The sequence below is a fragment of the Ranitomeya variabilis genome, chromosome 4, assembly GCF_051348905.1.
Source record: "Ranitomeya variabilis isolate aRanVar5 chromosome 4, aRanVar5.hap1, whole genome shotgun sequence".
Lineage (NCBI taxonomy): Eukaryota > Metazoa > Chordata > Amphibia > Anura > Dendrobatidae > Ranitomeya > Ranitomeya variabilis.
Window position 1 is genome coordinate 373,834,673 of NC_135235.1, and position 26,904 is coordinate 373,861,576.

A 26,904-nucleotide genomic window follows, 5' to 3' on the forward strand; every position below is an offset into this window, starting at 1 on the left:
CCCACTGATTTAGAGAATGTTTTTTCATGACATATTGTACTTCATGATAGTGGTAAAATTTCTTCTATATGACTTGCGTTTATTTATGAAAAAAACAAAATTTGAAAATTTAGCAACTTTCAAAATTTTTATTTTTATGCTGTTAAATCAGAGAGTTATGTCACACATTACAGTTAAGAATTAACAGTTCCAACATGTCTACTTTACATCAGCAGAATTTTAGAAACATTTTTTTTGTCAGGAAGTTAGAAGTGTTAATAAAGGGAACCTTTCAGCAGGATTGTGCACAGTGACCTACAAAGTGTCAGGCCAAAATTATATTTTGGTTGATGTAATCCATCTTGTGGTTGTTGTGTAATCTTTATTTTCAGATTTGAGTTAATGATATACTCGTGCTCCAGAGGGGGCTTCATGTGGTGCTCTGATTAGGTATTCATAATGCAGACTGATGACAGGTCACTGATCCCTCACTGACCTGCCCCCAAGTTTACATATTGAATATATGTACATACTGGGAAAAAAAACCCTTCCGCAGGCAGATGCCAGCCGTGGTACCTGCACAGCAGCATAATCGCAGGTTTACTGTGTTAATAATAAATGTGCTTGAGGTTATCCTGATAGTATAAAAAAAAAAAAAAAACATTTGAAAATGGCACCAGCCACGCCTGCGCAGTAGCAGCTATCAGTGTATATAGAAGTGATCTGATAGCTGCTACCTCACCGCCATCTTGATAGAGAAGAAAAAATGTCTTCCTCCGAGCTGGCATCGCCTTCTTGGAGGAGGAGTTTTTTTTTCTTCTCTAGGAAGATGGCGGCGCAGTAGCAGCTATCGGATCACCTCTATATACATCGATAGCTGCTAATGCGCAGGCGTGGCTGGTGCCATTTTCAGATGGATTTTTTTGTATACTATCAGGATAACCTCAAGCACATTTATTATTAACACGGTAGACCTGCGATTATGCTGCAGCTCAGGTGGCACGGCTCCGGAGCACGAGCATATCAATAACTCAAAACGGAAAATAAAAATTAAACAACCACAAGACGGATTTCATCAACCATGGTATCATTTTCATCAGTATAACGGCGCCGACCTGACACTGTCTGTAGGTTACTGTGCACAATCCTGCTGACAGGTTCCCTGTAAGAGTTGACCAGCGATTTCTCGTTTTTCCAACAAAATTTACAAAACCATTTTTTTCTTAGGGAACACATCACAAGTGAAGTTACTTTGAGGGGTCTATATGACAGAAAGTACCCAAAAGTGACACCATTCTAAAAATTGCACCCCTCAAGGTGCTCAAAACCACATTCAAGAAGCTTAATAACCTTTTAGTTGCTTCACAGGAACTGAAGCAATGTGGAAGGAAAACATTTTTCATAAAACAATTACTTTAGACACAAACTTTTTTCACAAGGATAACAGCATAAGTATGAGCACAAATTGCGGATTTGCTGCGGATCCGCAGCGGTTTTTGCGGTGCAGAAACGCTGCAGATCTGCAAGTCATTTACAGTACAATGTAAATCAATGTGAAAAAAACTGCTGTGCTAATGGTGCGGAAAATTCCGTGCGGAAACGCTGCGGATTAAAAGAAGTAGCAGGTCAGCACTTTTGTGCGGATCTGCAGCGTTTTTGTACCCATTCCATTATAGAAATCCGCAGGGGTAAAAAACGCAGTAAATCAGCAAAAAATCTGCAGCAAATCCGCACAAAAAAAGCAACAAATCCGCACCTGCGTTTTCTGCCAAGAGATGCAGAATCCGCACCAGAAATTCCTAAGCCTAATTCGCAACGTGTGCACATAGCCTAAAATTGACCACAAACGTGTTGTGATGAGTACAAATATACCCCATTTGTGGGGAAAATCTACTGTATGGGAGTACGGAAGGCCTCGGAAGGGAAGGAGCACCGTTTGACTATTATGAATGTAAAATTTGCTGGAATAACTAACGGATACCATGTCGCGTTTGGAGTGCCTAATTAGTAGAAACCACTGACAAGTAACGCCACTTTGGAAACCACATCCCTCAAGGATTTTATCCAGGGGTATAGTGAGCATTTTAAACCCACAGCTATGACACAGAATTTGATAACAATACCATTGTCATTAGTGTTGAGTGCAAGTGCTTGCTACTCTAGTTTGCATTGGTTGCTCAGGTATGCACTGAACATCGTGGGAGCTCGAGTGCCATGCTGGAGTCCCAACCCCACATGTTTCACAAATATTATACACCCCAAAAAAACATGCAGGGATCCACGATACTCTGCGTATACCTGAGCAGCCTTTTTCCAACAACTGTATATGATCAGTAAGTATGTGATCTGATATGCATCTCAGAACAGACAATAACTACACAATACACTCAAAGGAGCAGGACTTTCAACACAGATGTTCTAGCTTTTCTGTAGAGAAATATTCCATAACGCGGCTGTTTTACCTTGCATTTGTCCTGAGGGATTGAAGTTTTGGGCACATCTGCATCACGTAACAAAGGATTCTTTTTTTGACCAAACCGTCTGTAAGAAAAATGAGGATTTTTACTGACCATAAAATTTAAATATGGGATAGTCTGCTACCACCTGAATGCTGACAGTATTAATGCAACTAATTGAACATTGACTCCTCCCCAATAGACTATGCATTGCCTGCTAGCACCAGGCTCCTCTGTTTAGTCAAAAAGACGTGGAGAAAAAAAACTAATTAAAGCATGAAAAGAAAAATAATGCATGCCCAACGGGGTAACCAACAGTGGTATCTCTCAATGAAGACTAAGATTTTACGGGGAGTAAAAAATCGTCACTTCTCATTCATCTTATTGGCAGGACAGTAACCATGCAGCGTCCTATAGCCGTCTCCTAGGGGTGTGAATAAACAGTCACCAGGGAACGTTTTCCACATTTGCTCAAGTGGTTGCCTGAGCAACTGCTGCCTGCAGTATCTTCTTCCCCAGATTTGCACCGGCAGAAGCAAATGCGTGAACCCTGTAAAACTTGGAAAAGTTATGCACTGATGAGCAAAAGGCTGCTTTACAGAGCTGCAAGGTTGATATCTTTTGAAGAACTACCCAAAATGATCTTACAGTCCACACAGAGTGCACACCGACCCTGAATGGAGGAGCACTGGCAACTGCACTATAAGCCTCACTAATGTCTGATCTAATCCAGAGAGCAAAGATCACCCTAGAGATGGTCGGACCTTTACTAGAGCATACCTGAATGATCCTAAGGCATTCGAATGGAGCTTTGAGAGACAGGCAGAGCTGCACAACGTCTGCCTACATCCATCTATCTGAGAACCTCTCAAGGAGACGAGAGGCAAAATACCTAAAGAAGGGAGCGTAATGTCCTCATTAAAGTGAAAAGCTGGAGAGTTCGGCTAAGGCTTCTTCTACACTTCCGTCGATACGGGGCCGTCGCTAAGCGTCGGCACGACGTACCGACGCACGTTTTGAAATTTCAGCACAAAGTGGGCAGCGAATGCAGTTTTTCAACACATCCGCTGCCCATTCTAAAGTCCCGGGGAGGAGGGGGCAGAGTTCCGGCCGCGCATGCGCGGTAGGAAATGCAGGACCCGAAGTACAAAAAAACGTTCCCTTGAACGTTTTTTCGTGACGGTCCGCCAAAACACGACGCATCCAGTGCACAACGGACGCAACGTATGGCCATACGTCGCGATCCGTCGGCAATACAAGTCTATGGGAAAAAACGCATCCTGCGGGCACATTTGCAGGATGCGTTTTTTCCCCAAAACGACGCATTGCGACGGAGGCCAAACAACGGAAGTGTGAAAGAAGCCTTAGGCAAACACTCGAATGCTCTGTCCTAGAAAAGGAGAGGAAATTCCCTACCTCTCCCATTACAAAAAAAACAAAAGAAGAAAAAAAAACAATCAATAAAAACACATGAACTTGAAAGATCTATCTGATCAGCTCAAAAGGGGGAGGCCAAAGGACAACTAGACCTCTAGAGGTCAACCAGATCCCAGGAAATAATCTGGTCGCCAGGAGATTTCCAGCCCGGGTAGGAAGTTCTGACACCTGGCCTATAAAATAAATTCCACTGGACTAGGCTAGCTAGGGGAGAAACTTGGCTCTTGCGAGTCTGCCCTAGTTTAATTTAGACCTGCAAAAAGTAAAAACAAGGATATTGCCCTATTAGCGTTGCCCATAAGATCTCACCTATGAAAACAGGTGTTAAATTAAATGGCCGAAAAGTGACCTTATAGGCCGGTTTCACATTTGCGGTTGTGTCCGCAGTGTTTCTTCCGCAAATATCCGCATGCGTTGTGTATTCCTATATTCAACATTAGGGACGCATGCGTCTGCGATCGTTCGCGCTTTGCCGCGTTTGACGACGCATGCGTCGTTTCGTCGGCTGCGGTTTGTCGCGGAAATGCAACATGTAGTAATTTTTAGAGGCGTCAATTTGCCGAATGGAAACGTATGCGGTCGATTGCGTAAGGAATGCGCCAAAAAAACGCATTGCTGTCTATATGAACGCATGCGTTCACAAGCACATGCATTTGCTTGCGTTCGTGAACGCATGCGTTGCACCAGAGAAAAACATGTCTAGACACTGATAAGCCACCCCCCACATACAAGGTGATAAAGAGAGGGAGTGGACATTTGCAGGTCACTACTCAGCAGACAGCCAAGCAGAGCAGACAGACCACAGCACCTTGGAGCAAACAAGCCTCTGAACAATGTGAGTATATCCTAGCCAATGCCTTTATTTTCTATCTCTACATGTCCTAATTTCTGCCATTTCTTTCTTTCTGCATGCATCAGAATGTCGTCTTCTTCTGATGACCGGACATTCAGCGTCTCCCACTCACACACCACCTCCTCACCTCGCCCCCTATCTGTCGGAGTCCCACAAGGTTCAGTCCTTGGGCCCCTGCTCTTCTCCATTAACACCTTTGGCCTGGGACAGCTCATAGAATCTCATGGCTTTCAGTATCACCTCTATGCTGATGACACACAGATCTACATCTCTGGACCAGATATCACCTCCCTACTAACCAGAATCCCTCAATGTCTGTCCACTATTTCATCCTTCTTCTCCGCAAGATTTCTCAAACTTAACATGGACAAAACAGAATTCATCATCTTTCCCCCATCTCACGCGACCCCCCCCCCAACGAACCCATCCATTACAGTAAATGGCTGCCCACTCTCCCCAGTCCCACAAGCTTGTTGCCTCGGGGTAATCCTTGACGCTGATCTCTCCTTCAAACCACATATCCAAGCCCTTTCCACTTCCTGCCGACTTCAACTCAAAAATGTTTCACGAATCCGTTCATTCCTCAACCAAGAATCTGCAAAAACCCTAGTCCATGCCCTCATCATCTCTCGCCTTGACTACTGCAACCTCCTGCTCTGTGGCCTCCCCGCGAACACTCTCGCACCCCTCCAATCTATTCTAAACTCTGTGCCCGACTAATCCACCTGTCCCCCCGCTATTCTCCGGCCTCTCCCCTTTGTCAATTCCTTCAGTGGCTCCCCATTGCCCAGAGACTAAAGTACAAAACCCTAACGATGACATACAAAGCCATCCACAACCTGTCTCCTCCGTACATCTGTGACCTCGTCTCCCGGTACTTACCTACACGCAACCTCCGATCCTCACAAGATCTCCTCCTCTACTCCCCTCTTATCTCCTCTTCCCACAATCGTATACAAGATTTCTCTCGCGTATCACCCCTACTCTGGAACCTTCTACCACAACACATCAGACTCTCGCCTACCATCAGAATCTTCAAAAAGAATCTGAAGACCCACCTCTTCCGACAAGCCTACAACCTGCAGTAACCACCGATCAACCAACCGCTGCACGATCAGCTCTATCCTCACCTACTGTATTCTCACCCATCCCTTGTAGATTGTGAGCCTTCGCGGGCAGGGTCCTCACTTCTCCTGTAACAGTTATGACTTGTATTGTTTAAGATTATTGTACTTGTTTTTATTATGTATACCCCTCCTCACTTGTAAAGCGCCATGGAATAAATGGCGCTATAACAATAAATAATAATAATAATAATAATAATGTCCTGGGCCTTCTGAAGTAGAACATGTCAGTGAAGTGAGTACTCACCTCCACAGATTGGTAAGTATTCACTGTCACATCTACACGTATGACAATTTTTTGTTGTTCATTTTTTAGAGCACTTCTACTGCGGCAGAGACTGGGCAGGAGCAGCGGAGTCACTATCGGGTGGCAAGGCGGCAGCGTGTACTTATACAAGGCTAACAGTTTACTGTATCCTCACTTTAGTATTCTTGAATCTTCCTTTCTTTACATTCCTATTTCTTTACATTTTTCTTCTGGAATCCTTTTGTATCTTGACTTTTCTTATTCATGCCATTTATCAGCCTCTGTTTTCTTTCTTTTCCTTATGCTAATGGATCCAACATTAATGTCTTTATTTAATTTTTAGGTTCCAGAACGGGATGAAGACCTCATAGAAAATGACCTCCTCGTCTCCCTGGTCCAGGAGAGAGTCCCGTTGTGGGACACCCGGGTTCCACAGCACTCTGACAACGTGACGATCCGGCACCTATGGAATGAGGTGGCCAAAGAGATGTGGGATGGCTGGGACAACGCCCCGACTCGGGTCCGAAATGCTTTTGGTAAGTCTTGCAATGCAGTGTGAAGCAGCAGAGACCTTGGCCATGCTCACACAACTGTGTGTGATGAGAAACTCTCAGGAGTATCTCTCATCACACACAGTTGTGTGAGCACTGCCAAAAATCCATTGTCAAACCATTATGTTTTGATTTTTCAACAGTGGCTAGAGTCAAAACACGTTGGCATTCGATGAAGGACCGCTTCAACAAGGACCTGCGTCAAGAAAGCCGTGTTCCCAGTGGTTCAGGAGCAAGGATCAGAAAATACAAATACCATCGCGTTCTGGCATTTTTAAGACCGGTCCTTGCCCAGAGAACGTAAGTATTTCTCCCGTGCATTAGGTTGTGTTGTATTGCCATAATCAGTATGTTTCTATTCCACAAGATTTTGCATCTGGTTAATTTTTGGTATTAATTTTCTTTTTCCTTTTTTCACAGCACTGTTGGCCCAGGTTCTGGAGCAGTCCTTCATCAGACAGCCACGGACCCGTCCCAGCCATCCAGCAGCGATGCAGCAAGTGGGCCTGCCACACTAACTGGAGACCAGGAAGCTGGTCCATCAGGTGTTCCCCTTTCCCAGCCCTCTGCCACTGCCTTTTTTTTGGGGCTCCTCCCGGCAGCGGCAGAGGGCATCAGACAGGTCCCTCATGCCCGAGTTTTTGCACTTGAGCTCGGTTTTTCACGAAGGACTCAAGGCTTTGGGTGACCGAATGGATATTTCAATTAGCCACATGAATACACGTATCCAGGAGGTCACCAAAAGCCTTGACCAAGTAAAAGCCGACCTCCAGAGGCCAGCACATCATTTTTTTAACCAAATTGAGCAGGGCATGTCGGAACACCTTACTCCTGATCTCCAGCTGAGTGTCATGCAGGCCTGCAATGCTGCTTACGTGCAAGCTATGCAGCAGAGTCGGTATTTTCAGCAGACAGTGGCGGCATATCCACATGTGCCTTCACTGTCACGATTAACCTCAATGCCGACCTCTGCTGCATACCACTGCACGGCCACCTCTATTCCTAGCACTGCCGGACACCAGTACAGCACCACCACAATGCCGAGTGCTGTTGGACAGCCCACAGCCACCACCATGACAACCGCTGCTCCTGCTTGGACCTTCTCCACTGACACGACGATGCAGCAGGACCCAGGCATGGCCTTCCGTACCGCCACCACCACGATGCATTCGGACCCAGGCATGGCCTTCCGTACCGCCACCACCACGATGCAGCAGGACCCAGGCATGGCCTTCCGTACCGCCAACACCACGATGCAGCAGGACCCTGGCATGGCCTTCCGTACCGCCACCACCACGATGCAGCAGGACCCTGGCATGGCCTTCCGCTCTACAAGTGCTATGGACTCTGGCATGGCTGCACGCTCTACGAGCACTATGGACTCTGGCATGGCTGCACGCTCTACGAGCACTATGGACTCTGGCATGGCTGCACGCTCTACGAGCACTATGGACTCTGGCATGGCTGCACGCTCTACGAGCACTATGGACTCTCACACAGTGCAGCCGGACCCTGACAGGTCACCCACCACGACCATGCCACGACATATGAGCCCACCGAGGCTTCCCAGAACCCAACAAACCCAGAAAGGAAAAAAAACAAAAAAAAACAACGGACTCTTAGTATTCCTCCCCCTTCACCTCCCAGTGTGTCTGTATTGTCAGGTTTGTCACACCCTTCCAGTGCGTCTCAAGCCTCTCATGTGTCAAGCCCTATCCCCGAACTACCAGACCGCACAAGTTTCATTGCCCCTTCTCCTGCCACCTCTGCGTCGTCAACAGTTAGCCAGACCTCACAGGTTCACACCCCCCGTTTACATCACTCTACCCCAAGCAGGCGAAGTTAAATAGATATTTTGGTTGTTAAAAAATAAATACAAGGTTTTTTTGCCCCAATTATGTTTGGTTTATTGCGTCTTTCGCCGCCGGCAACACACACCGTGCGCCAAATAAAAAACTTCGCCACACACTATTTTTTGGCCACATCATAGCTCCAGTAGCTAGCAAGTACAAGACTTTGTGTGTCTTTAGTATAGAGCTATGAGGTGGACCAAAAAATTTATACTTGTATTTTCTCCTTAATCTCTTCATTCTGCTTAGTCTATGACTAGTGTTGCAGACTGAAGAGAAAATGGTGGCAATACCATGCAAAACTATACTCTACAGGTCAGGTGTCCAAAACTCATTAGTTGGGACGCCTGACCTGGTGAGTAGAGAAGTGCATTGTATAGCCTCCTTTTTCTCTTCTGTGTACATAATCTATTTCACACAAACTCAAGGGACGATGGCGATCATACACGGCATATCCATGCTCACCTGCACATGTGTCAGAAATAGTGAATTCATGAGGCTGTTATATGTGCATCATGAATTCATTATTTCTGACACCTGACTTGATGAGTATAGATCTGTTTTGTATGACATACATTGTCTCTTCAGTCTGTGTCCAATTGATACTGCATAGCAGTACAGAATCAGGACGCAATGAAGTCAACAACCTTATCACTAAATCCACATGGCTACCGTCACACTAGCAGTATGTGGTCACTATTTTATATTGGTATTTGTAAGCCAAAACAAGGAGTGGACCTATTTGAGGAAAAGTATAATATTAGCATATCTAGCACTTCAGCCTTCATCACCCACTCCTGGTTTTGGATTACAAATACTGATAATAAATACAGACCAAATACTGCTAGTGTGAGGACAACCTCGGTTTATAGAGGAAATACATATGAGACACGGTCAAGACAACAACAAAAAAAAGTTTAACGAGAAACATTAGTAACATTTAAGAAAATAACTGGTACAGATAAAATAACAACAGGACATTTAAACAACATTGTCATGCCATGACACACGTCCAATATCCGAATCAAAAAAGGCAGCAAATTGGTCCCGCATGTGGCCAACTTCAGCTGTTGACCGCAGCGGGTGATGCTGGTAATCAGGCAGTGGGTGTGCAACTGGTTCATCCAGTTCAATGTTGGGCCGCTCCTTAGCCATAATGTAATTGTGCAGAACCACACAGGCTTTGACCACCTCGTCAACCGTCTCCATTTTTAGATTTATGGCTGATGCAAGAATGCGCCATTTTGAGACTAGAATCCCAAAGGTACACTCTACAGTTCTTCGTGCCCTGGTCAGTCTGTAGTTAAAGATCCTTTTACTGTGGTGCAAGTCACGACTGGAATATGGCTTCAGTAGGTTTTCGCACATCTGAAAGGCCTCATAACAAATGGCATCGGTGGACCTTGAGTGTTGGGGAGAGGATGTGGCCGTGGAAAATTAAAATCTTTGCCATACACACGGCGGTCCATATCCGAGTTCTTGAAAGTCTGGGAATCGTTGCCACGGCCAAAAGCTCCAATGTCCACGGCGATGAAGCGACAGTCCGCATCAGCTATTGCCACGAGCACAACAGAAAAATATTTTTTATAGTTGAAGTACTCTGATCCTGTTCTGGCTGGTTTGATAATGCGGATGTGCTTTCCATCCACCGCTCCCAAACAGTTGGGGAAATCACACACACTCCAGAATTTTTCCGCAATTCCAATCCACATGTCCAAGGTGGGTAGGGGTATAAACTCATCCCGGAGTACATTCCACAAAGCCCGGCAGGTGTCTGCAACTATTCCCGACAGGGTGGATATTCCAAGCCGGTATTGGAAATGGAGGGATGATAAACTCTCTCCGGTTGCCAGAAATCTGGAAGAAAATAATTAATTAAGAAAAATTACAATCAGTTCTATTTAACGTGTGGTTATGCTAAAGGCAGAAAGGAAAATACCAAACAAAAAAAAAAAACATGTTAGTACACCCAAAATTAGCACTGGCATTGGTTTACATTTTTTACGTACCTTAATGTAAACCAGCAGACGTTTCTCGGGTGGAATCGCTCTACTGAGCTGGGTATCCTGTCTCCGTATGGCTCCTTGAACACGAGCAAGCAAATCCCGGAACGAGTCTTGCGACATCCTTGTGTATTCCGGGAATTTGTCCGGGTTGGCATTAAGCTCGCCATACAGCGTGTGATAAGCTCCACGTCTCTCACGTAATTCAATAATGGGGTGTCTCCAAAAACGCCTACGCCGTCTCCTTCTCCATCTTTCGCGATTTCTGTCTTGCTCCCAAGCAAATACACAGGCAAGAAACAGTTTGATGCTTAAATACAGGTTGAAATAAAAGCTCTCCATGCGAAGATCCATCATGACACAGGAAACGGTAGCACACTTAAGATTTCAGCAGTCCTATGGTCTATATATAGAGATCCCATAATACACGCCCTCTGTAGTCACATTGGCGGTGTCTGTTTATCTAGATTTTTCTCCTGTAAAATTTGTCACCATGCGCACCAAAAACACAAACGCAGAAAAAAACACATGGAAAAGCGTGCAAATGCGGCATTTTTTTAACCAAATGGGTTCCGGCATGCGTCTAAAAAATGCCGCGTTTGTACGCGTTTTTTTCCAGCACTTGCGGATGCGGATTAAACGCTGCAGATTCTAACGCAAATGTGAAACTAGCCGTAGGGATTTTGTTCCTTAATCCTACTCAGACAATCCTAATGAGATAGGACTGGAGCCTTTCAAATTGCAGACCTGACAGGACTACTGGTAAACTAAAGAAAAAATTGGGTAGAAAAGGACAACCTTGGGAAAGGTCTGTCTGGAGAATATGGGAGATGTCTGAAAGCATTGACCACAATGAAAGGGAATTTTGTACTCAAACTAGATACAGGAAATATATACATCTTTGTACCATGTTAGCCAGTAGATACTCAAACTAGAGAATCCTTAGCAAACTGGCATTCAAAATACTCAGTCCAAGCTGGGAAAGGTGAATCTTGCCCTAATAAGGAAAGACCAAGATTCCTTTGCAATGTGGAAGAGCCCAGACATATGCCCTGACCTATCACCTACTGGGGGAAGCTCTATTGTAGGCGTTAGGCTACTGGGAAACCCTTAGGCCATGTGCACACGTTCAGTATTTTTCGCGTTTTTTTCGCGTTTTTTCGCTATAAAAACGTGATAAAAACGCGAAAAAAACGCTAACATATGCCTCCTATTATTTTAAGTGTATTCCGCATTTTTTGTGCAAATGTAGCCTTTTTTTCCGCGAAAAAATCGCATCGCGGAAAAAAAAGCAACATGTTCATTAAAATGCGGAATTGCAGGGGATTCCGCACACCTAGGGGTCCATTGATCTGCTTACTTCCCGCACGGGGCTGTGCACACCATGCGGGAAGTAAGCAGATTATGTGCGGTTGGTACCCAGGGTGGAGGAGAGGAGACTCTCCTCCACGCACTGGGCACCATATAAGTGGTCAAAAAATAAGAATTAAAATAAAAAACAGTCCTATACTCACCCTCGATGTCTTCCCGCCTCCACTGCACGCTGCCGTTCGGTTCCTGTAGCTGGTGTGCGGCGAAAGACCTGCCGATGACGTCACTGTCCTGTGATTGGTCGTGAGCGGTCATGTGACCGCTCACGTGACCGTGACGTCACGCTAGGTCCTGTGCGCACAGACCAGCTATAGGAAGAGTAGCCGGACGCCGGTGAGGAGATGTCTGGGTGAGTATAAGCATTTTTTTATTTTTTTTATTATTTTTAAACATTCTTTTACTATAGATGCTGCATAAGCTGCATCTATAGTAAAAAGTTGGTCACACTTGTCAAACGCTATGTTTGACAAGTGTGACCAACTTGTCAGTCAGTTTTCCAAGCGATGCTACAGATCGCTTGGAAAACTTTAGCATTCTGCAAGCTAATTACGCTTGCAGAATGCTAAAAAAACGCGAAAAAAACGGAAAAAAAACGCAAAAAAAAAAATGCGGATTTCTTGCAGAAAATTTCCGGTTTTCTTCAGGAAATTTCTGCAAGAAATCCTGAACGTGTGCACATACCCTTAGAGGCCTAAGATCTCTCCACTTCCTGGAGGTCCAGGCAACGTATGAGAAGTCGATTGTTTAAACAACATGCACTAATTCCCAAATGAGATAAACTGCCAGAGGTTAAAAGATGGAAGAGTGCTTATACTCTGAAACCCAGACCTCTAGGACTGCCTTGAAGAAACTTGATCCTGTGGCTAGAAGTTGGGCATTCTACACTCCATCTTCTGCTCCAAGCAAACACAAATGCTATAGTGGGCGGGCAGGAGACCACGAGGCTAAAAGACCACAATCCCGGTACCTGATATACAACTGCGTCAAAGTACATAGTCTAGCCTTAAAAGCGAGAGAGGATACAAACTGAACAATGCAGTCAGTATTTTCCGACGCTACGTGGATGAAACAGTGCGCAATTACACCGTGTTACCCTAAAAGCAATCCATCTGAAAAAGAAAAGGTTAACATCTAATTAGGCTTCTAAAGGCCTAAAATATCTCTGAGACTCAGACCTCAGTTGCCTCCAACTAACACTACAAAAAACGGAGGAGCCTGGTGCTAGCAGGCAAGGTATAGTTTGCAGCAGAGGAGCCAATTTTTAATTACCGCAGTTGTATTAATAGTGCCAGCAGACTATCCCATGGTTACAGTGCTCCCCAATAGGGCGAACGAGAAACAGATTTTCTTACATGACGAAAAACAAATTTGAACAAAGAAAAACACACGTTGAAAGAAAGACTATTTTCTGACATAAGGATGAATGTGAATGTCCCATGAAAGACAAACATCTTTCGCATACGGAAAAAAAAAATTTACACACAGCACCATCTACAGCTCAAAATTGAGAATTGCACCAAGAAAACTGGATTTCCAAGGAGAGAACATTGGATGATGCTTAGTCTTCTTTCACACTTTCGTCGGCAGGCGGCCGTCATAATGCGTCGCTTTGTGAAAAAAATGCATCCTGCAAATTAGCCCACAGGATGAGTTTTTTTCTCATAGACTTGTATTAGCAACGTATCGCAACATATGGCCACACGTTTCGTCCGTGGTGCACTGGAGCCTGCGGAATTTGGCGACTGTCTGCGTTGGAAAAACGTGCCATGACGGATCCTGCGGCATACGTCGTTGGTTAGAATGGAAGCTTATGGACGCAGGATCCGTCGTGGCACGTCGCATGACGGAATCCGGAGCTGGATTCCGTTTTTTTTTTCTTTTTTACACTGAGCATGCTCCAAATCAGTATTTAGTAGCCAATTGGCCAGACAGCCCAAAATCTATAAAAACCTGCCATGTGACTTCATTCCTCATTGTGCCAGCAAGAAGCATACAAGCAAGAAGCCTGCCAGCAACTTGCCTGATGGATAGATGAATATGTAGCGCCCCCACTGCCGCAGGGCCGAGGGGTACCCGGTACCGGGCCTCTGAGTCTCTGCTTCTGGGGTTGTCACGGCGGCTAGGCCCCGGCCCGTGACCCTGCCGTGGGGCGCACAGTGAATGATAGGTGTGGATGTTGGTGGTGCAGTTGTGGGGTGCAGGTCGCGGTAAATAACGAGGACACCAGGTTGCAGTCTCTTTACCTCTTTACTGGAGATCTCTGAGTCCTCAGTCCAGAATACGGTTCACCAGGCTGCGCAAGTCCGGCCGGTCCAATGGCACCTCCAGAGTTCACTTCACAGGTGGAAATCGGTGCCTTCCTTCTTAGCGCTATGTGTTGTAGTCCTTCCCTGCTATGCTTACGGAAAGTACCCCACAACCGTTGTGTCTGTTTCTCGTGTTCCCTCACAACTCGATTAACTGATCTTCTGCTAATCTTCCGTCCCTTCCTGATGTTACAGTTAGAACGGCACCCGTTTGTCAGGTTGGCCTGGAGTTCTTCCGGGACCCTAGAGACGCCCCTCTCCCGCAATTGCCTCCCAAGACTTCATAGGTGATTTAGGTGAGACAGCCCGCCTGAGACTGACTGTCCTGCCGCTGTTTAGAGTATTGCTTGAAGCTGTCTAATGAAATACTCCCTCGGCGTTCCGGCCGCCGGTAGTGCGCCTCAGTAGGATGTTGCTCCGGTCTTACAGCACGACCCCTACTGGTATTCTCCTATTGCTTGATCTCGTTTCTCACTCAGCACAATCTATCTCGCTTCTAGTCCTTTCTTGGGTCCCGCCGCTTCCCGGAGCTGGCGCGGACCCGTTACGTTCTTTTCAATGCCAAGCCTCTGTCAGGATCCCACCCCTGACAGAGACCCTACTGTCTCTTCCTCCACAACACCCTCTGCCACTAGGTGTTGCTTCGTCCAATCCAGTCAGCTTTCTCCTCTAACTTCCTGCCTGACCCCCAGTTTACCCACTATGGTGGGGAGTGGCCTAATGAATAGAACCCTTAGCTCCCCCCGGAGGCCCGGCTGTGAAATCTATTGGTGTATGTGATACCTGATCAGATGAACTCCTTCAGTGCCATCGGACGCACCATGGCTCCCCATAGTGGCGGAGCCACAGTACTGCAACGACCAGGACTCTGGGGCGCTGCAAATAGATGTCACAATATTTGCTAGAACTCCTTCCATTTCTGCCACTTGCTCTAAACCCTCTCAAAGATGGGGTGTTAAAACACTCAATATATAGGTTTCCATTATTTTCCAGTAGCCAATTACATTTGGGATCCTCCCATTTGGAGGTATGGAAAACGGATCCGTCAAAAAAACGGATGAAACGGATGGGAAAAACTGATAAAACGGATCCAGTATTTTGCCGGAACCGTCTAGCGGATTCGTCGAAAAACTGGATGCGTTGCATCCGTTTTACACTATTTTTGACGCATCCGTCGCGTCGACACATTATGACTGCTGCCTGCCGACGGAAGTGTGAAAGAAGCCTTAGGCCTCTTTCACACTTGCGTCGTTTGGCATCCGTTGCAATCCGTCGTTTTGGGAAAAAAAAACAGAAATTTGTCGAAAATTATGAAAATTTCGCAATTTTCAAATTTTTCGTTTTTATGCCCTTAAATTAGAGAGTTATATCACATAATATAGTTAATAAACAACATTTCCCACATGTCTGCTTTACATCAGCACAATTTTGGAAACATAATTTTTTTTTGTTAGGGAGTTATAAGGGTTAAAAGTTGAAAAGCGATTTCTCATTTTTGCAACAAAATTTGCAAAACCATTTTTTTTACGGACCACCTCACACTTGAAGTGACTTTGAGGGGTCTATATGACAGAAAATGCCCAAAAGTGACACCATTCTAAAAACTGCACCCCTCAAGGTACTCAAAACCACAATCAAAAAGTTTATTAACCCTTCAGGTGCTTCACAGGAATTTTTGGAATGTTTAAAAAAAATTGAACATTTAACTTTTTTTTCACAAAATTTTTACTTCAGATCCAATTTGATTTATTTTACCAAGGGTAACAGGAGAAATTGGACCAAAAAAGTCGTTGTACAATTTGTCCTGAGTACGCCGATACCCCACATGTTGGGGTAAACCATTGATTGGGCACATGGCAGAGCTCGGAAGGGAAGGAGCGCCATTTGACTTTTCAATGCAAAATTGGCTGGAATTGAGATCGGAACCCATGTCGTGTTTGGAGAGCCCCTGACGTGCCTAAACAGTGGAAACCCCCACAAGTGACACCATTTTGGAAAGTAGACCCTCTAAGGAACTAATCTAGATGTGTGGTGAGCACTTTGAACCTCCAAGTGCTTCACAGAAGTTTATAATGTAGAGCCGTAAAAAAAAATTAATATTAATTTTCACAAAAAATGATCTTTTTGCCCCAAATTTTTTATTTTCCCAAGGGTAGCAGGATAAATTGGACCCCAAAAGTTGTTGTGCAATTTGTCCTGAGTACGCTGATACTTCATATATGGGGATAAACCACTGTTTGGGCGCATGGCAGAGCTCGGAAGGGAAGGAGCGCCATTTGACTTTTCAATGCAAAATTGGCTGGAATTGAGATCGGAACCCATGTCATGTTTGGAGAGCCCCTGACGTGCCTAAACAGTGGAAACCCCCACAAGTGACACCATTTTGGAAAGAAGACCCCCTAAGGAACTTATCTAGATGTGTGGTGAGCACTTTTAACCCCCAATTGTTTCACTAAAGTTTAGAATGTAGCGCTATGAAAATTAAAAAATCATTTTTTCTTTCCACTAAATGATGTTTTAGCCCGCAATTTTTTTCCCCCAAGGGTAACAGGAGAAAGTGGACCACAAAAGTTATTGTCCAATTTGTCCTGAGTACGCTGATACCCCATACATTGGGGGGAACCACTGTTTGGGCGCACGGCAGAGCTCGGAAGGGAAGGAGCGCCGTTTGAAATGCAGACTTAGATGGATTGGTCTGCAGGTGTCATGTTGCATTTGCAGAGCCCCTGATGTACCTAAACAGTAGAAACCCCCCACAAGTGACCCCATATTGGAAACTAGACCCCCCACGGAACTTATCTAGATGTGTTGAGAGAACTTTGAACCAACAAGTGTTTCACTACAGTTCATCACGCAGAGCCGTGAAAATAAAAAATATTTTTTTTTCCACGAAAATTATATTTTAGCCCCCACGTTTTTATTTTCCCAAGGGTAACAGGAGAAATTGGACAACAAAAGTTGTTGTCCAATTTGTCCTGAGTACGCTGATACCCCATATATGGGGGGGAACCACTGTTTGTGCGCACAGCAGAGCTCGGAAGGGAAGGAGCGCCGTTTGAAATGCAGACATAGATGGATTGGTCTGCAGGTGTCATGTTGCATTTGCAGAGCCCCTGATGTTCCTAAACAGTAGAAACCCCCCAAAAGTGACCCCATATTGGAAACTAGACCCGCCACGGAACTTATCTAGATGTGTTGTGAGAACTTTGAACCCCCAACTGTTTCACTACAGTTTATAACGCAGAGCCGCGAAAATAAAAAATATATTTTTTTCCACGAAAATTATATTTTAGCCCCCACTTTATTTTCCCAAGGGTAAGGCTGGTTTCACACTTGCGTTTTTATCTGCATGCGTTTTTTTAAAAAACGCATGTGTGAAAAAACGCATGTAAACGCGGTAAAACGCATGCGTTTTTTAGACGCATGCGTTTTTATAGAAAAACACAAGAAAACGAGAAAAAAACAAAAAACCCTAACACTACCCCTAACCGGAAATACGTGGCACTGAAATACGTGGCACTGAAATACGTGGCACTGAAATACGTGGCACTGAAATACGTGGCACTGAAATACGTGGCACTGAAATACGTGGCACTGAAATACGTGGCACTGAAATACGTTTATATACGTATATAAGTGCCACGATATTTCAGTGGCCACGTATATCGTGGCACTGAAATATCGTGGCCCTGAAATATCGTGGCACTGAAAGACGTGGCACTGAAATATCGTGGCACTGAAATATCGTGGCACTATGACTGTCAGAAAATGTTCATTAAACGGTTAGGGGTGAGTTTAGGGGTAGGGTTAGGGTTTGGATCCCTTTATCACCTTGATGGTGGTGGGTGACTTCAGTGTGTGTTCTGTTTTTTTTCTATAAAAACGCATGCGTTTTTAACGCAAACAAACGCGTTGAGATCGGACGCCATGTCGCGTTTGGAGAGCCCCTGATGTGCCTAAACAGTGAAAACTCCCCAATTCTAACTGAAACCCTAACCCCAACCCTAACCCCAGCCCTAACCCTAGCGCTACTTTCACACTAGCGTTTTTTTGCATTCGTCGCAATGCGTCGTTTTGGCGAAAAAACGCATCCTGCAAAGTCATCTGCAGGATGCGTTTTTTCCCCATAGACTAACATTAGCGACATATTGACACACGTCGCAAGCGTCGTGCAACGGTTGCGTAGTGTTGTGGCGGACCGCCGGCAGCAAAAAACATATGTAACTTTTTTGTGCCGACGGTCCACCATTTCCGACCGCGCATGCGCGGCTGGAACTCCGCCCCCACCTCCCCGCACCTCACAATGGGGCAGCGGATGCGTGGAAAAACAGCATCCGCTGCCCCCGTTGTGCGGCGCTTGAACAGTATGCGTCGGTATGTCGGGCCGACGCAGCGCGACGGCCCCGTACCGACGCTAGTGTGAAAGTAGCCTAACGGGAAAATGGAAATAAATATATTTTTTTAAATTGTATTATTTTTTCCTAACTAAGGGGGTGATGAAGGGGGATTTGATTTACTTTTATAGCGTTTTTTGGGCGGATTTTTATGGTTGGCAGCCATCACACACTAAAAGACGTTTTTTATTGCAAAAAATAGTTTTTGCATCACCACATTTTGAGAGCTATAATTTTTCCATATTTTGGTCCATGGAGTCATGTGAGATCTTGTTTTTTGCGGGACGAGTTGACGTTTTTATTGGTACCATTTTCGGGTACGTGACATTTTTTGATCGCTTTTTATTCCGATTTTTGGGAGGCGGAATGAACAAAAATCAGCAATTCCTGAAATTCTTTTAGGGGGGGCGTTTATACCATTCCGCGTTTGGTAAAAAGGATAAAGCAGTTTTATTCTTCGGGTCAGTACGATTACAGCGATACCTCATTTATGTAATTTTTTTATGTTGTGGCGCTTTTACACAAAAACTATTTTATATAAAAAAAATAATTGTTTTTGCATCGCTTTATTCTGAGAGCTATAACTTTTTTATTTTTCTGCTGATGATGCTGTATGGCGGCTTTTTTTTTGCGGGACAAGATGACGTTTTCAGCGGTACCATGCTTATTTATATCCGTCTTTTTGATCGCGTGTTATTCCACTTTTTGTTTGGCGGTATGAGAATAAAGCGTTGTTTTTTGCCTCGTTTTTTTTTTTACGGTGTTCACTGAAGGGGTTAACTAGTGATATAGTTTTATAGGTGGGGTCGTTACGGACGCGGCGATACTAAATATGTGTAGTTTTATTGTGTGATTTTTTTTTTTATTTAGATAAAGAAATGTATTTATGGGAATTTTTTTTTTTTTTTTCTTTATTTAGGAATTTTTTTTTTTTTTTTTTTACACATGTGGAAAATTTTTTTTTTTACTTTGTCCCAGGAGGGGACATCACAGATCGGTGATCTGACAGTGTGCACAGCACTCTGTCAGATCATCGATCTGACAGGCACTTTGCAGAGGCTTGCCGGCGCCTGCTATGAGGAATTCTCAGCAGACGCCGGCAAGCAGGGTCATCTCATGACCCGGAAGGAGTCCCGCGGCCATCTTGGATCCGGGGACTCCTTCCAGGTCACCGGAGCAGCGCGATCTCATCGCGTTGCTCCGGTGGGAGCGCGCAGGGAGCTCCCGTCCCTGCGCGATCCCCCTCTATGCCGCTGTCACTATTGACAGCGGCATCAGAGGGGTTAAATGCCCGCGATCGGCGATAGCGCCGATCGTGGGCATTGCTGCGGGGTGTCAGCTGTCATATACAGCTGACACCCGCACCCGATCACCGCTGCGCTCAGCGCGAGACCGCGGTGATCGGGGCGCCGTACTAGTACTGCGGCTGTCAGTAAAGGTACCGTCACACTAGGCGATATCGCCAGCAATCCGTGACGTTGCAGCGACCTGGATGGCGATATCGCTGTATTTGACACGCAGCAGCGATCTGGATCCCGCTGTGAAATTGCTGGTCGCTGCTAGAAGGTCTGCACATTATTTGGTCGCTAGGTCGCCGTGTATCGCCGTGTTTGACAGCAAAAGCGACGATACCAGCGATATTTTACACTGGTAACCAGGGTAAACATCGGGTTACTAAGCGCAGGGCCGCGCTTAGTAACCCGATGTTTACCCTGGTTACCAGCGTAAAAGTTAAAAAAACAAACAGTACATACTCACCTGCGCGTCCCCCAGCCTCTGCTTCCTGACACTAAAGCGCCGGCCCTAAACTGAAAGTGAAAGCAACAGCGGTGACGTCACCGCTCTGCTGTTAGGGCCGGAGCTCAGTCAGCGTCAGGATGCAGAGGCTGGGGGACGCGCAGGTGAGCATGTACTGTTTGTTTTTTTAACTTTTACGCTGGTAACCAGGGTAAACATCGGGTTACTAAGCGCGGCCCTGCGCTTAGCAACCCGATGTTTACCCTGGTTACCCGGGGACCTCGGCATCGCTGGTCGCTGGAGAGCGGTCTGTGTGACAGCTCTCCAGCGACCACACAGCGACGCTGCAGCGATCGGCATTGCTGTCGCTATCGCTGCAGCGTCGCTTAGTGTGACGGTACCTTAATGCAGTGCCGGCAGCGCAGTACTAGTACGGCGCATGTCAGGAAAAAAGTTGTCCACTACTTGTGCAACCCCCCCTCATATCTACGCTTGGCCCCAATAAAATAAAAAAAGCTTCTACTCACCACCAGTGCCGGAACCGTTCCTGCTGTTGTGACATGTGACGTCGGCACCTAAACAGGGCTGGCGTCACTGTCCCCACCTCCTGTCAACTTGAGCATGAAAAGGTAGTCATCTACAGCCCACACTTCCTCTTCATGTTCGATTTGTCCAAAGCCAGAGAGAGTGAGACCAGCGCTGACTGGGCACCTGTGTCACATATCACTACAACAGCACAGGAGCCATGGGGAGACTGAGTGTCGACACAGTGGGAACGGCGCTGGGATGGGAAGTGAGTATAAGGTTTTTATTTTATCGGGTCCAAACATCAAGTTGTCCAAGTAGTGGGCAACCACTTTAAAGTTGAAGTTTGTTTTGTGTAACTATTGTCTAAAACCTGTACGGTTTTTATTTTTCTCTAGATTGAACTATGTGAGGGCTCGTATTTTTGAGTGGCAAGCTGAAAGTTGATCAGTGCTATTTTGAGGTACATATAGTGCTTTGACTTGCTTTATGTTTTTTAGGGAGGTGTGAAAGAAAAACTGCAAACCAGCGTTTCGATTTTTGTGTGTGATATTTTGTCATTAGTCTTGTGTTATGAATGTGTAAGCAAGGGATGAATTTTTCATTCATGTAACGTCAGTGCCGTGAAATGAAATCTGTATTTTTTTGCCAGGAGGTTTCATTTATGATGCCTATGAGTAAGAACAAGTATGGTCCAAAACGTGTAAGGTCTTAAATATCCTGGCTCTTTCCTGGGGTTTTTTAAAAAAATCATTACATTTTTATTCATTTTTTAATAAACTTCGGAATTATCACTTCCGATGCTAGATTACATTCTTCCTATTTTGGCCCTCTCTCTCCTCGTGGATACCAGGCCCCAAAGATCCGTGCATCAGACATCTTTTCAATCCTTTGTCATTTTCTGAGTTATTTCTAGTGGGCTGATCATTTCCTCTCCTTGAGAAAAATGGTGATCTGGATCTAATAATGGCCTATGAGAATGCTGGAGACAATCTGTGCATGCACTGAACAAGGCACTGATTACATGACAAAGAAGGAAACCATACATATACTTTTTTTTATGTACACTACACTATTGCAATAACTAATTCAAAAGATTAAAAAGGCAACACATTTATCACTTAAATCCAAAACCGCACAAAACATTAGGATTCATTAGTAATTCCCTATGCACCCACCTAGCTCCAGCTCCACCATTGGTCCCAGTCCATGTTGGGATCCCAGATGAAGCAGCATTGCAACGTTGTCGAGAAACTTTTAAAACTCGCAAAGCCTCCTGTGCGACTCTACTTGCTTCTTCTTCAACGAGCACATAATCTGGGTTAGACGCGTCCATAATGACATCATGTTTCATCACACTGTGAACACCTAGGGAGCACATGCTTTGCAATAATAATCATTGTTAAAGAGTCTACTACTGATATAAACCCTTTTAAAAGACTTTCCCAGTGTCAAATAAAGTGAACACTCACCTCCTGAATCGGGTCTCCCAGGGCTCACGTAACACTGGCTGCAGGGTCGCATAGCATAACAATCAACTCACACCTACTTTGGATGAAACCCCCTGGCGTTTTAACTAAAAGAGCCACCTTGTGCAGCACTAATGCTGCATTCTGTCATGGTGGCTCTTTTATTTGGGGTCCCTTCCAACGCTGCAATATTAATTTTTTTTTAAATTTTGGCGCCATACCTGTAGCCTGTCCGGGGGGCACGTCTTTTCCCCCGGACACAAATGCCTCCCACCCATCACTAGGCCCCTCCATGCGCCGCCTCCTGTGCCTTCACTAACGTCCCTTTCGCCTGCGCTGTAAGTTCCCACCATGTGATGCGCATGCCCGAAAAAGGAACTTACAGCGCAGCGCAGGACGTTAATGAAGGCAGATGAAGCGGTGCCCGGAGGGGCCGAGTGATGGCTGGGAGGCGTTTGTGTCCGGGGGAAAAGACATGCCCCCTCCGGACACACTACAGGAATGGCGGGCAAAGTAAAAAAACAAACATTGCAGCGTTGGAAGGGACCCCAACTAAAAGAGCCACCTTGACGAATGCAACATTAGTGCTGCACAAGTTGGCTCTTTTAGTTAAAAACGCCAGGGGGGGGGGGGGGGTGTGACAGGTTCCCCTTAAATGTCTCAAGGCAGTTTAAGAACCGCTGCCCATTACAGGTTACTGATGGGCTGAAGGGCTCATGTGGTAAAAGAATGTAATACGAGACTGGGAGACTCGGAGCCAATATTGCTGGACTAGAGCTTTATAAACCATGAATGTACAGTGGCTCGCGAAAGTATTCACACCCCTTTTTTTCCTTTTTTTCATGTTTTGCTGCCACACAACCAGGAATTTCACTTTTTTTGGAGGGTTTGCATCAGTTCATGTAAAGAATATGCCTACAACTGTGAATGTTTGGTTTTCTTTTTATTGTGAAGAAAATAAATAGGACAACATAACTGAAAATTTCAATGACAGCTGCAAATCGCTTTGAATAAGTCTCGATAGCTTTCCACATCTTGCTAATATCCAATGAAACTGTAGGAGAGATCAGCGCAAAATAGGGTCTTATCCAAGAAACCTAGTGAGCTTTATGCTTATATTTAACTCACCTGTTTAATCTGTAAAAACAGCACATAGTGCAAAATCAGCTGCAGCAGATCCACAGGTCAGCCAGTGACCATCAGACATCAATAGGTTAGAAGGAGTTTGTGCATAGTCTTCGTGCTGATGACAGGATTGAAGACATATCCCAGAGTAGTAAAATAAGAAGATGGTTTATGTAGACGCATTTCGAAGTACAAAGTTAATTCTTCAGGAAAAACTACATTGTGATTTTTGACCAATTTCTCAAGGCAAAAACTGCTCCAGCTCCTTCAAGTTTAGCTGGTTTCCTCTAGCGAACAGCAATCTTCCACTCTAAGCACAGATTTTCAATTGGACTAAGGTCTGGGTTTTGACTAGGCCACTCCAAAACATTTACAAGTTTCCCCTTAAACCACTCGAGTGTTGATTTAACAGTATGCTTTGGGTCATTATCTTGTTGGAAGGTGAACCTCAAATCGCTGACATACAGGTTTTGCTCAAGAATATCCCTATATTTCGCATCATTAATCGTTCCCTTGACTAGGACCATTTTTCTTGTCCCTGCTGCAGAAAAACATACACACAGCATGATGCTGCCACCACGTTTCACCGTGGTGATGGTTTTCTTGTGGTGATGAGCTGTGTTAATTTGGTGCCAGACACAGCATTTACCTTGCGGCTAAAAAGCAACATTTTGGTCTCTTCGGACAATAGCACCTTTAACTAGAAACAAGCATTACTGTGGCAAACTATAAACAAGCATTACTGTGACAAACCCGCACATCGACACTCTGCCTTAATCCAATATTACATCAAAAAGGATCACGTAATGTGGTCTCCCCATTTTCACCAATGTGACGTTTCGCATCCCCTGGGGACACGCAAAGTCAGTTTGGTACAGTTTTATACAGACACCCCCTGTCCACATGGGCCCAGGGAGGCACAGGGAGTGAGAGGATGTGGCCCACAGAGTCACTGATGTGGCACCACACCTGCAACAACCCTGACAGGCTCCGTTTGCTAGCACCAGTGAAACGGCGCCTGGTCAGTCCCGTAGGACTGCCACCAGTTCCTCGTTCGATATAAGCATGGTCCGTTAACAGTACTTTATTGGGCCAGAGACCAGTCCTGATAGCATGGAAAGTTAAACCGGGAAACAGACGTGTGGATTCATGGATCAAGATAAATTATATAGTTAATCGCCTTAGGCGAAAGGCACACTAGACAATACATTATATACACAATGGTTATACATATACAATGGTCAGACATGCAAATACAATAGTAGAAGGACAAAGTTTGCAGAACATAAGAGTCAGTTACCAGTCATATGAAAGGCCTGGCTTGTGGGGGAAGGCCTGCCACATGGGAGGCTGATGGTCCCCTCTGTTCCTTGATTTATCCTAAATGCGTGGTCATGACCTCCTCAAAGAAAAAGCAATATGCCATACTTTACACAAGCATTCAATCCCTTTGGGTCACTCCCCTACTGGCCACAGGGCTGAAACTAAATCCCCTCCCCGTGCCTCTAGCAGCTAACTCGTCCAAAACCTACGATGGGTTATAACTCCTTAATGGACGGTCCCAGGGAGGCGATTTTAGCACCACCAGATCTGGCCGTGCACCCGCTACGCGTTGAGAACAAACGCTACCTGACTCCTACTAGCCATTCCACGTATCTCCTCACCCTGGGGTGCTATAATGGATCAAGACCCTGAAAGAAATTCAGCCCATAGATCTCAAACATGTAACTAGTGTGTGGCTATGACGTACGATAAGTCCATATTCTCCTTAAGAAATCCTAGCTGTCTGAACAAAACAGTACACTGCATGAACTACATACTGCAAACACATATTTTGTGCTGAACTGAGCTGACTCTAGGTGTAAGATCTGTCACTCTCAGCCTTTTGAGGCTTGACCCCCTGCTGAGCTAGGTGTCATGTTACAGCTGCACAAAGGAAGGGGGCTTTATAATCTCATGCCAAAAAGGATACAAATTGTAGACATGAAATTATCTCTCCAATATTCTTAAAGGGCCACTGTCACCCCCCCCCCCCAGCCGTTATAAACTAAAAGAGCCACCTTGTGCAGCAGTAATGCTGCAGTCTAACAAGGTGGCTCTTTTAGTTTTTGATTCATTTATTACCTCAATAAAGCGTTTTAAAAATTGGCTACAAATACCAGATATTGTATCTGGAGGCGGTCCGAATCGTCCTCTATGAAGCTCCCAACTGCTGTCACTCTTCTCTTCAGGGGCGATGGTCGCCGCCCCCTTCGCGCTGTTGCTTCTTAAATCCGGCGCCTGCGCTGTGCGTGCCTGCCTGGGGCAGGCGCAGTCTTCATTGTCAGTCACAGCTCAGACGCAGGGTGCCTGACTGCACCTGTGCGGGCAGTGCGGCCACCCTGTTCCTGAATCCCCGCCCCGCACTGTGTTATTCATTATGCACAGTGCAGGGCTGGGGTTCCTGGGCATGCGCACTGCGCTTGTCAGACGCTCCCCCGGTCCCCCGCCTTCCAGCGTTGTTCTTTGTGGCTGTTCAAAACGTCGGCAATGAAACCTGTATATTCTGACAATGCTGGAAGGCGGGGGACCGGGGGAGCGTCTGACAAGCGCAGTGCGCATGCCCAGGAACCCCAGCCCCGCACTGTGCATAATGAATAACACAGTGCGGGCCCCAGGCAGGCACGCACAGCGCAGGCGCCGGATTTAAGAAGCAACAGCGCTCAGGGGGCGGAGAAGAGTGACGGCAGTTGGGAGATTGATAGAGGACGCTTCGGACCGCCTCCAGATACAATATCTGGTATTTGTGGCCAATTTTTAAAACGCTTTATTGAGGTAATAAATGAATCAAAAACTAAAAGAGCCACCTTGTTAGACTGCAGCATTACTGCTGCACAAGGTGGCTCTTTTAGTTTATAACGGCTGGGGGGGGGGGGTGACAGTGGCCCTTTAACACTTACAATTTTTATGTGTAAGTAATGTTTTCCTTCTACCTACTCTTCTATAAGATTGCACCTCTTTAGAGTGTATGACTTATTGTGATCATATAGACAGATACTCCAGTCTCTGCTTGGGAACTCTGCAGCTCCTTCAGAGTTACCTTTGGTCTGTGCTTTCTGCTAATGCCCTCCTTGCCCAAGTTGACAGTTTTGGTCGGCCGCCCTCTCTTGGCAGGTTTGTTGTGGTACCATGTTCTTTCCATTTGATGATAATGGATTTCATGGTGCTCCGAGGGATCACTAGAGATTGAGATTTTTTTTTTTTAAACCCAACCCTGACTTGTGCTTCTCAACAACTTTCTCACTGACTTGGAGACTTTGGAGATCTCCTTGGTCATCTTAGTGTTGTTTGGTTAGTGGTGCCTTTTGCTTAACTCCTTTCTGTCAATGGAAGCACTATTCCGTCCATATGACCTGGGACTTAATTCCCATAGATGGAATAGTACGTCCAAGGCTATCAACCGTGCTGTCAGGACTCTGAACATTTTTTACCTTTTGT

The 26,904-nt window shown here is 45.5% G+C and overlaps 1 protein-coding gene across 5 annotated transcripts in view; it reads right to left on the minus strand.

Annotated features, from left to right (window-relative positions):
• ERCC6 (ERCC excision repair 6, chromatin remodeling factor) overlaps nt 1-26,904 on the minus strand; it is a 179,547-nt gene that overhangs the window by 15,636 nt on the left and 137,007 nt on the right. For 4 of the 5 annotated variants that reach the window (XM_077250751.1, XM_077250752.1, XM_077250754.1 and 1 more), the window contains exons 19-20: nt 22,012-22,201; nt 2,442-2,520 (exon numbers count right to left, since the gene is read on the minus strand). In XM_077250751.1, coding sequence (XP_077106866.1) covers nt 2,442-2,520; nt 22,012-22,201 — 269 coding nt within the window. The remainder of the gene's footprint in view (nt 1-2,441; nt 2,521-22,011; nt 22,202-26,904) is intronic. The other variant, XM_077250755.1, reaches the window with a different exon arrangement.